General features: G+C 33.5%; 1 protein-coding gene across 1 annotated transcript in view; it reads left to right on the forward strand.

Annotated features, from left to right (window-relative positions):
- LOC150101200 (SPRY domain-containing protein 3-like) overlaps window positions 1-12436 on the forward strand; it is a 221963-nt gene that overhangs the window by 35619 nt on the left and 173908 nt on the right. The window contains exon 3 of the mRNA XM_090401360.1: window positions 1774-1919. Within this exon, the coding sequence (XP_090257486.1) occupies window positions 1774-1919 (146 nt within the window). The remainder of the gene's footprint in view (window positions 1-1773; window positions 1920-12436) is intronic.

Consider the following 12436-nt stretch of genomic DNA (forward strand, 5'->3'; position numbering starts at 1 on the left):
AATGAATAAGATTCACAGCCAAGTTCATTATCAGGCTGAAAACTAGATGTTTTTCTTCAAAAAAAATCCATCAAATCAGACCTGAATAGTCACAGCTACACATTATCAGGACATTCTGAGCAATTTTGCCATTCCTCAAATACACCAAAGAGGGGGGGGGGCTGAACACAACAGTGTTGATGCAAGATGGAGCACCTCCCCATAAGATGTGAAGTTCAACAATTATTTCATCAACATTTCACAGAGGATAGAGTAATCAGTCACGCAATGAATGAAGTTATTACATTATCTTAATCCAGTTTATAACATATACTGTTAAAAATTACTAAATACTCAGTTTATCTCTTCATGAATAGAAAACAATTGTACCTTATTTTTGATAAAATAAAATAATAAAAATGATTGTGTGGTGTGGGCAGAAATATGATACTTCTGACATAAGCTGCAGCGTTTTTTTTTTTTTTTTTTTTTTCATCAGTTTTCTGCCAACTTGGGGCATTTCCCTAGCTATTGCTGCCGAAGATACAGATAGACTTAAAACTGCCATCTAGTTGAATCTCTGAAATGTACTAATAAAGTACATTAAGTGGGTTTTTCCCTAGCAATAACATATTTTGATTATAGTATAATTGAAAGCAGCTTGTATGGAAGTTTGTTCTTACAATAGCCACACTGAAGGTTGCAAAATCTAATGAAAGAATCTGCTGATATCAGCTTGGGGTTGTAATCCTTGAAGAAAGAAGTGTGAGAAAGAGTATTCCAAACACATAGAGGTAGAGGAAATGAAAAGGGACAAATTGATAGGTTTGAAGTTGGACAGTGAATGGATGTTGACTAGCAACTGCTTGTGTTTTAACAGACTTCAAGGAAAATGGAGGAATGATGTAGCCTGTTCAGTAGAACAGTGTTAATGAAAATATCCAGAGAAAAGGCACAAGGAAGAAATGGAAATATTTATGTTTTTGAAAAAAGTGATTGGAGTAAGCATGTGAAAGAAGGTTATCCACAACTGGCCTACTCTTCGATAGTATCATACATTTTTAGAAAGTTGTTTGGTGTATACCTGAATCTGAAAGTGGTATTCTAAGGTTTGGTGATTTGGCGGGTTCTGTAGTTTAGAAACGGTACAGGCTTTAAAAGTAGTGTCTTAAGTAGAAAAGGGAAAGTTTTAGGAGCTGAAGAGGTAGAATTTATCCCTAGAAGAGAAATCTTTTAAAGAGATCTGAGTATGATCATAAGTAAAGAATAGTGAAGTAAGGTCTTTCTTGGGAAAAATAAGACATGATTGTTTTGTTAACGTTGAAGTTATCATGGTTGTTCTTACCCCACCGGAGGATTGTAGGGAGGCCAGTGTTTAAGGCATTGGTTATAAAAGGTTTTGAATATTGAGCACTACAGTATTTTCCAAATGAAGAAGAGGCAGATGCTCTGGCTGGGAAAATCTTGGACAGTTGGGTAACTCAGTTGTGATTGTGGGGGAAATGGAGATGTCTGGTAGCATTATGTGGAGTAACTCCTAAGCCACCAATGTATCATTGCATATTGAAATTCTTGTAAAAATTTAGCAATCTTTTTGTTACATTAGCTTGTGGTAAGTAAGTACACATATTTTCTTCATTTTCTTTTAAAATTGTTATTTTCTACATTAAATGCAAAATAGTGTGCATAATATTTCACATAGGAAGAACTTAACTTTTATAACATTTCAAAAGTATTTAAAATGGTATTGAACAAGAGTAAGAATTTTGATTACTATTTTTCTTCCTCTCCTAGCTGTTCTCATCTTTTGAAAAAATGGATGGTGTACTGCAACGCCATCTTTCCCGTATTTACAGAAGAGATTCACGAGACAGGCTTTCTGAAGTAGGGAAAAGACAAGTTCGCTTTGAGAGAGTCTCTATTGATGGAGATATTCTGAGGTAGATTGTTGTTTTATGAAAGTTGTATGAACATAAATATTTTTCAAACACATAATAGTATTTTGTGCTCCCCATAGAGGTAACACAGTTATCTCTATGGAGAGCACAAAATGCTATGTGAGTATTCTCCATGTGATATGATGAGCATGGCAGACTACTTCATTTAATCCCTGTACTATATGTAATTAATATTCCTTAAACAAGTAATGGTCCTTACACAAAAAAAATATATGTTCTGAATTCTCACACAGGAGTAACTGGTTTATAGATAGAGAAGCTATTGATAACCTCATTATGTATTTCACTGCATCTGGTTTAAAATGAGTTGATTTTGGTTTGACTTCAAGATGTGGTGCAGTAGAATGACATTTCAACTTCTGTTTCAACTTTGGACAACAAAGTTCAAACTACTGTTTGAACTTCGTTGTCCCTCCCAGGTAATATATTGTTTCTGTATTGGTTACTCTTGTAAAAAAACATGCCTTTGGGACGTAGTTAAAAGAATATGCTCTTTGATCAGAAAGATCTGGATTCTAATCCAGGTACAAAAAAATAAGTCAAATATATTATGACTTAAATTTATGAGTCATAATTATGAATTAATTTCAAATATTATGAATTTTTATTTTAGAATTTTTCTTAATATATAAATCCTTTGATGATAGTCTGATTCTGAATTTTTGATACATACTCGCAAAGTATAAATATGATATATTACATAATTGAGCTTACATTATTACTAGCTCCTTATCAATTTTCTCCCAACTTAATCTTATATAGTCTTATACTTCTCAGGTCTCCAAAATTGTCAGATCTTAGCTGTTGGTTTGCAAAGCACTATTTACTGCAATGAATAGCGCCTTCGTATTCATTGCAGTTTTCCTTTAGGTCTTTTCAATGTTATTCTGGAAAAAGACTTAGAGAACTTCTAGGCATTGGAGAGGGGAGGTTAGCAAAACATGTCTTACTAATCTTTCTTCCCAAGTACTGTTAAGTGACTATACCCTTAAAATTAGCCACTAGGTCTTGCAAGGTTTGATTCTTGTTTTCAGACATCCCCCCACCGCCTTCAGTATATTTAAATCTGCAGTTCACATATGTGAACTGCCAGATTTTTAAAAATTAAATTTTCTTTTTTTTTTTCTTTTCTCATCATGATATTCATTTTTCTCCTGCCCAAAACCAAACAGTGAATCATTTACTACTACTACAAAAAATGTCAAAAAGAGCATATTCCGTAAGACTTTTCTTGTTTCTTATATACTTACATTATTGTCATTACTGCTTCAAATTTTTCCCAAACATTTCTGTATGTCTGGTATTCATTCATACTCCATTAGATTTCCAACAAGAATCAGTGTTCTTGGCAGCTGTCTGTCATCACTTGAAAACTCCCTTCTAATAGACTCCTCCCGCTAGGATTGTAGGCACAAATAAGCTTCATTGTTCAATTTCACAGTATATTTATCCACATCACACTACTTGAAACAGGCTGCCATTCAAGAAGTTTATCTTAGTATTTAATGTCCAATACTGTAGCTACTCCTTCCTTTCCCTGATCACTCTTGCCTGAATATAGCATTTTGTTATTTAGTAGTATCTCACCTTTTTTTCCCCTTCATCTCTGTAAGATCAGTTATTTCAGCTTTAGTGCTTACCTCATTCTTCAACTAGTTCCACATCTTTTTTATTGATAATTTTATGTTGATGGTGCTTATCTCAGTTCTTCTGAGGTTGAGTTTGAAAATTCAGCTACTGGAACAAACTAAACCTCAGAAGAACTGCAGATAAGCACCATCAACATGAAATTATTAGACCACCATTATAAAGGTACAGTATAGTAATGTCATCAATGCAGGTGAATTGCCCACTAGAATGCACTGTCTTTGTCAAGACAAAAGAATGAAAATTCAGCTACTGGAACATTCTTTTGTCTTGACAAAGACAGTGCGTTCTAGTGGGCAATTCACCTGCATTGATGGCATTAGTATATTGTACCTTTATATTGGTGGTCTATACAGTTTTGCAGAGAGTTTATTCATTATCCAATGTTTATCAACAGTTATGTGGGGATTTTGTCATTTGTTTTATTTCATATCTCTTTTTAAGATAAGCCTTAACTCAAGGAGTAGGCTCTTACAAAAACCCATGCTTGTGGTGAGACTCAAACCCATGACCTGTTGTTTTGTTCTTCCAACTAGATTTTTTAAATATTTGAAATGAAATTATTTGCTTTGGGATTTTATACGAAATCAGACTCATTCTGCAAGTGCTTGGTTATTGAATTACTGAACATTATTATACAGGTAACAAAAAATTATATTCTTCTGATCATCAAATTTTTGATAGGTATCTTTAAGGAGTATACAGGATACTATAATATTATTACATGATTAAACTTACATTATTAAACTTCCTCTCAACAGTTTTCTTCAAGTTAAGTCTGGTGTCATAACTCCAATGTTGTCAGATCTTATGTTTTGGTCTTTTAAGGCAGTGCTTCCCAAACTTCTGGATGTCAGGGCCCTTTACTAACATTACTATATTGAGTTTTTTCCTTTGGAAAAATTAAAATATTTCACGGCCCCCCTCAAAAAAATCATAATATAGACATATTATTATAATATTTATTGTATTTATATTGAATACAAAACATACACAGCGAATATTGCAAAAATCAAATGCAAATATTACATTTTTAGCATCTTCCATACACATTTGACATGGCACATTATCTCATATTTTTATATAGATAGATATATTATTATTGTACGTAGGCTGTTCAATAAGTAATAAGACTATATTTATACAGAAAACAGATTACCTTTAATCATCATCATTTACATGGTCTTTTTCGAAGTAACTACCATGAGATGCGTTGCATTTGTCCCAACGTTGCGTCCACTTCTTAAACACATGTGAGAGTCCTTTTTTGAGAGTTCTTTCAAAACCGCCTCCGCAGCTTTTACACATGCTTTGTTGCTTTCGAAATGGCAGCCTCTTAGTGGTTTCTTGAGCTGAGGAAACAGCCAGAAATCGCCCAGTGTACAGTCCTGATCTCGAGGCTGTGGTAGGATATCTGTGTTGTTCTTCTGCAAAACGTCCACTACACAACCAGCAATATGTGGCCTTGCATTATCATGGTGCAATAAGAAGCCATTCTTCAGCAATGGACGCTTCCTTTTGACGTGCTTGATGATAATCGCTTCTTTGTTGATCATTGTCTCTGTGATGGACGTTGAAGGTTTTCCCACACATTCAAGATCTTCCACATTTTGCCTTCCTTCCTTAAAAGTTTTATGCTAGCGAAAAACACTTGCCCTCGACATTGCTTCATCGTGGAAAGCTTCGCGTATCATGTTAAAAGTGTCCGATGCCGATTTTTGGAAACGCACACAAAATTTAATCGCATAATGTTGTTCCAAGGGCGCTTCCATTTCGAAGACTGGTTGTGCCTCGTAGGCGCGCCGATGAGCAGTTGCGTTTAGTCATGTGACACTCTGGCACATCAGCCCGTATACACCATCTATCAACCTCTTTTGTTAATACATACAGCAACATTTCTTTATTCCACAGAAATTAATATTGTGATGAGTGGTTTCGCCACAGTAAGTCTTATTACTTATTGAACAGCCCACGTAATTTACAGTACAAGCACATGAAACGTAAAATGATTAGTAATAAAGAAAGAAATAAAAACATAAAAAGTTTAATAACAATTGAATGTGATGGATGTGTTTCAATACTACTGCACAAAAAGTCAATATCATGTGAAATATTTGAAACTGCAATTCTTAGTTTTCTGCTTTGAAATGAAATTTATAGGAATAAGCATATATTTACTAATATTCATTAAGCACCGAAATACGCAGGAAGCAAAATTTGTGAACCAACACCAATATGTGATTTTTTTTCGATTAAAAAAGAAATAATAAATAAAAATTAAATACGTTTCTTTTAAGATAAAAAAAAATCTACTTAGTCTTAAAACATTTTAAATTTGTTTTCATTATTTCACCCCTCCCCTAAACAAAACGTGGCCCAAACTTAGAACATCGCTTCCCAAACAAACAGTTTGGGAAGCGATGTTCTAAGGCAGTGCTTCCCAAACTTATGGATGTAATGACCCCCTTGGAAAAATTAAAATATTTCACGGGCCCCCATCAAAAAAAAATAAAAAATTTCGTATTACAGACATATGTTATTATAATATTTATTATTTATATTCAATACAAAACATACACAACGAATATTGTCAAATGCAAATATTACGTTTTTAGCATCTTACATACACATTTGACATTGCACACTTAGTCTTAAAACATTTTAAATTTGTTTTCATTATTTCACGACCCCTCAACAAAACTATCGATCCCCAAGGGGGCTGTGGCCCACTGTTTGGGAAGCGCTGTTCTAAGGCAACTTCTAACTACATCAGTTCCACCTAAATCCTAGTCTTCTGGTTCTTTTTCTTGCTATCGTGTTATCAAATGCCTGTCTCGGTAACTTTTCCTCTCTCATTTTGTTTGTGGCCTATTAATATCACCTTAAGCTCTTCTCACCCATTCCTGAATTCCAACATCTAAAATTTCTTTCCCAGTACCTTCATTTTTAATATAATTCTGGCATTGATGCTATCTGTTCATTTGTATAATTTTTCTTAGAACACTGTTCTGGCCCAACTCTCAGATCCATAAGTTAAAATTATTTTGAACACTTCTGTATTTGGCTAGCTTCTTCTTCTGTTATCTGTTTCCCTATGTACCATCTAAACTAAAAATTAAAAGTTGCCTAAAGTAGCTGAAATATTTTTTTGTATAGATTCTCTATGTTCAGGATGTAGTCGATGTTTTCGGTGTTTGTGCCAGTTTTCATAATCTCTTTATTGCTGATTTTCATGCCAAATTTGTGGCAACAGTCATTCACTTTAGTTAAGGAATCCTGCAGTACTGGATTTATTTATGAGTAGAGCCTCTGCTTGAAATAAAGATTTGATATTCCTGATTTTGATATCAGGTTTCATGCCATTCTCCTTCATAATGTGATCCACAGAGATGATTAAAAGTGTCGAAGGTGTCTTATCCTTGTCTTACACCTGATTTTACATCAATCTGCCTTACTGTATCTCCTGCAGTTTTCTAACTGCACTTTACACTTAGATATAAACTATGTGTTGCTCTGCATAATGTCCTATTTACACCATATAATCACAGCATTTTGAATAGATTTTTTGTTGGCACCTTGACATATGCGTTTTCCATATGTACAAAATCTAAATACACATCTTTTTTATGTGACTTTTGCCTGTGAAAGGTTTTTGTAAACTATAGTATGTTTGCACTGTGGATGGGCAAACATTAAAAAAATATATTTTTTTGTAGTTTTTATTAATTTAATTAATTATTATCTTTTGTACTTTTTTATATTTTACATAGTCTGGAAACCCTACCAGCTCTAGAGATCAAACATGGAACTTTTTCATGCCACTGTAAGCTTCCAATAAGTGGGGTGGTGGTCTTACACTGGGTGATGAGATTCATCTACCACTTAAAGACAATCACAAACATCCATGCCCTTGCAGGATTTGAATGTGCAGCCTGTTGGTTGGAGAGCATGTACACTGACCACTCATCAGCCAGCCAGCATATCATTGCTGTATTCTCACGATTTCTCAATTGTTTTAAAGTGAAAATTTGATGTTGAAAACTCCTATTTGGCTTGAATCCTCATGTTTCTCTTCCCAAGTATGCTTGCAATAAATCTCACTTAGAACATTCAGTATGGAAATTACTCTTTAATGCTCATATTCAGTTACCGCCCCCCTTTTTTTTTTTTAATAGATGAGAGCTCTATTCCAATAAGCAAGAATTTAACCTTCTGACCAGGCCTTCTGAATTTTTCATTGCAGCTACTGAAAAATTTTATATCTTTATATTTGAGTATATCTGGTCAGATATCTCTAGTTGTCTTTCCACATTTCTAGTTATTTATGGCTTTTTCTACACCTGTTTCATCATTTATTAAAAATTTCATTTAAATCTACTTTAGACATCTAGAACATGTCTTCAGTTTTTGTCATATTTCATTTCTGATTTGTTTTACAGTATTCTTTCCTCCATTTCTAAGCTTTTTCAGTAGTCTCCAGAATGTTTTCCACTTTCCTTTTTTTAGCAGTCTTGCAATGAATTTTTTTAGCTACTTTTACATAGAGTTTATATTCCTTGCATTTTTCCTTATTCTTTCAGGACACTTGACTTAGCTGCCAGGGATTTCTGTATAATGATTTCTTGTCCTAAACTCTCTTTAGCTTCTCAAGTCAACAATGATTTTTTTTTTTTTTTTTTTTTTAACTGTTATCCTCACTGCATGCCTTCTTAGCTAGTCGATTTTTTTTCCCTTCAGTTTGCTCCTCGGTCTCCAAGGTTTGTTTATTTGTCCAATGTTAATTAGAGTTTCTTGTTTTGAAACTCTAATTTTCTTGAATATTATTTGTATACTTGAATCTACAGTTCACCTGTGAATGCTGCTGGACTGATTCTTTTCTAAAACTTTCTTACACGTTTTTCTTTTCAAAATGATATTCAGTTACATCATGTTCAAAAATAAATTGCCATCACTTCCTGTTTTTCAAATCCCCTTTCTGCTCTTGTGTCCTGAACAAGTGAAGAGTTTGCCATCCACAGTAATAGTCAGTGAGATTTTTTTTTTGATTGCCTGTATTTTCTCTTCATGTAAATTTGTTGCATTTTTATATTAAAACATAATGTTAATGATGACTAGTATCAGTCCTGAACACAAATCCAGCAGATTCTTACCATTATTATTAACTGTGCTTTTTTTTCTCCATATTTTCCAGACACATTTTTATTCTATATGTCCGGTATTGGTATTCATTTCCTACTCTGCTGTTTAGATCTCCAACAAGGATCAACATTTTCTTTGTGTCATCTGCCTTTACTAATGCCTGAAAAGAATTCCTCCACTTTTTCTTTAGTAGAACCTTATGTGAGGCAGTAGGCACTAATAAGTCTCATCATCCAGTTTGCCTTTGTGATATTCATGTTGCCTGCCTTTTAAGATTATCCCTGTATTTAGTGTTGAATACTATAGTATAACTACTCCTTTCTGATCATTATTACTTGAATATAGTATCTTATAGTTATTTAGAAGAATCTTGCCTGTTTTTTGTTTTGTTTTGTTTTAGTACTATCAATGTTATTTCTGATTCTTCTGTGATTTCCACTTCTTTTCCATCCAAAGTCTGCTGATGTTGTATTTGAGAGTTTTTTTTTTTCTTAATTCAAGGAGCTATACAAGCTCATATGGTTCATTCCAATACTTGAATTTTTACTGTTTGGCCTAGTTACCTGATGGAGAACCATTATTATAAAGCCACTGGTTAGAATATAGAAAGGCGTAATCAGCATATTTCACTGCATTTCTTCAAAATCTGTGTTTTTTTTTTATTTTTCTAAAATTAGTCATATACACAACAAGTTGCAAAACCTATAGCATATTATGTTTGGGTTTAGCAGGTTGAGAAAAGAGGCAAAACATGCAGATCCTCTTTTTGAACACCTGGATGCTGATTCTTAGAGAACACTAAGTGATAGTTTGTGTTCTAGAGAATAGAGAGTCCAAATGAAAATGGAGGAGCAGGTGCAATGTCTTTGTAGTCACTGTGCATATGTGTTAATCACCTCCTGCTCATATTTTAATAAGTCAGGAGGAAAAGTGAAAGCATGATGAGTATTAGTAAAAAACAGCACCTCTGGAAGTAATGTGTTTGTATCAAGAAAGACTAGAAATGTTGTTAGCTGAAGAAGGCTGTTGTCTCAGTAAGTGAAATATTATTTCTGAGCAGAGAGACAGAAATCTGTGCATGTGCATGCTTCTCCCTCATATTGTGGATGGACTATTTTTTTTTTTTTATTTTTTTTTTATTTGTATTAATGCTATATATATAGCAATTTGAAGTATTAACTCGGTACTGGGATATGTTCATATTTATATATACTGACTATAACTGAGACTAGAATAACAATTAAATTTATTCAAAACGACAACATGAGATAAACTGGACAACCACCTCAAACCTTCATATATGCCATGACGAGGTGGAGCGACGCATAGTCGAGTCTAAGGAAATTGTTATGGACCCTCATCACATAAATAATAACCTCAGCTATAATCTACCGGACTCTTTCAGCTCTGCTATCCGATATTGGCACACGCGTGAAATCAGACGCATGCAGCTACTTAACAATAGAACTTCAACACGGGCTGTAGCTACAGTTCAAAGCTAACTGATTTTGTAATAGTCGTTTTATAGTGATACGATGTTTCTTATAGTGTTTACTTGCTTTCTATGTTCCCACGCCTGAAGAAGTCAGACAATCCGATGAAACATGTTGCGTTTTGAATAAATTTAATTGTTATTCTAGTGTCGGTTATAGTCAGTATATATAAATATGAATATACACAAACACACACACACACATGAGAGTTGTTTGAAAAGGTTGGTAAAAAAATAAGTTAAACACATCTTTTTGGAAAAAAATCACCTTTATTTCTCAACATAGTCTTCATTGAGGTCTACACATTTGGTCCAGCGAGTTTCCAATTTTTTCATCCCATCTAAAAAGTAGGATTTGTCAAATTGTGCAAAATAGTCATTGACAGCCTTGATGACATCCTTGTTCAAAGATAATTTTTTCCCATCAAACCAAATTTTTAGGTTTGAGAACAATAAGAAACCACGTGGGGCCAAGTCCGGAGAATATGGCGGATGTGGAACTGATTCGAACCTCAATTCGTGTAATTGTGCCATTGCAACGGCTGATGTGTGGGACAGTGCATTGTCTTGATGAAAGAGCACTTTTTTGTGTGCCAATCTTGGCTGTTTCTCCTTTTAAACAGTGTAACAATGATGCATAATAGATTCTTGTTATTGTCTTACCTTTTTCCAAATAGTCTATCATGATAATTCCTTGGGAATTCCCAAAACAAAAACAGTGGCTATCACCTTCCCAGCTGACAAAATGGTCTTTGCTTTTTTTGGTGCTCTTTCACTGGGCATTGTCCACTGTTTTGACTGCTGCTTGGATTTAGGTGTATAGTGGTGGATACAAGTTTCGTCTACAGTCACGAATTGGTGCAAAAAATCCTGCAAATTGCGATTAAACATTGCCAAACACTGCATTGTCTTTTCACACGAGTTTTTGATCGATTTAATTCAGGCTTGACATTGTCAATGTCAGATTTTCAATTTAAGACACAGTTGAGAAATCACGAAAATGCAAGAAGGATTTGTATTTAAGGTTTGTAGATAACCATACAAAAAAAAAAAAAAAAAAAAAAAAAAATCCAAGAGAAAAGCTGTGCAGAACACTGCAGTTGTATAGGATAAATGGAACATTATTTAGAGCAGTACATAGTCTATATTTATGTTGTGAGTCAGCAATTAAAATTGAAGGAGTACAGAATGGTGGTTTGTAAAATCAGGTGTGAGACGCGAGTGCACTATACCTCCACTGTTATTTATCATCAGTATGGATCATATCAGGTCTTAAAGAATCAGAGATATCAAGCTTACTTCTTTGTTTTATGCAGATGATGTTGTACATCTAAAAAAATCCATTGCAAATCTTCAGGATTCTTTAACTAAGTTGAATATAGCAAATTTGGCATGAAAATTAGTTGTAAAATGTCCAAAACTATGAAAATAGGAGAATTTGGAAAACTTCAACTGCTTTCTCAGTAGAGAACCTATATATGGAAATGACAACAGGATAAGCAAAGTTGACATTGATAATGAAGCAGCTGAATAAATTTATGGCTCACAGGCAAATTAAGCTTTTGTTAATGCTATGACTAATTTTTACCCTGTATAACTGCCAATGAAGTAAATTTTTAACTACTTATATATTAATGTACTTATCAGTACTTATGTGAAGAAAATATGCTTGCATTTTATAAGTGATTCAAGATCATTTATTATCATTATTTTTTTTTATCAATGATACTATTTTTTTGCTTCTAAGACATTTTTATTTATTTTTATTTTATTATTATTATATTATTATTATTTTTTTTTTTTGTAGATCACTTTTATTGAAATAACCAAGCGGTTTCTTCTTGACCATGCAAACAAAGTTTGAAAACATTATCATGAATGCTCTCATTAAAAAAAAAAAAAACTTTTATGCCTACATTCATAACTACATTAGTGGTTTTCTGACTGACTGGCTATGAAACATTGCCAGATGGATAGGGCAAATGATGTTGTTTGACACAGTTGCAGCTGAGAAAACAATTGAAAAATATTTAGGTTAGAATCAGTAAAAAGATATCTTTTGGGAAAATAAATACTTCTTCTCAACATTTCAAGTTTTAATATATACTATTAAGTCAAATTCTATATATTTCATCACTGGGTAAGAAATAAGCTTATTACTAGTGTTATGCTGTGTATCTGTCTTAGGTTGCTGTGTCATGAATAATTGGTTACCATACGG

This window comes from Typopeltis vanoorti, chromosome 12 (genome assembly GCF_054136105.1).
Source record: "Typopeltis vanoorti isolate ZY-2024b chromosome 12, IOZ_Tvanoo_1.0, whole genome shotgun sequence".
In the NCBI taxonomy this organism is placed as follows: Eukaryota; Metazoa; Arthropoda; class Arachnida; order Uropygi; family Thelyphonidae; genus Typopeltis; species Typopeltis vanoorti.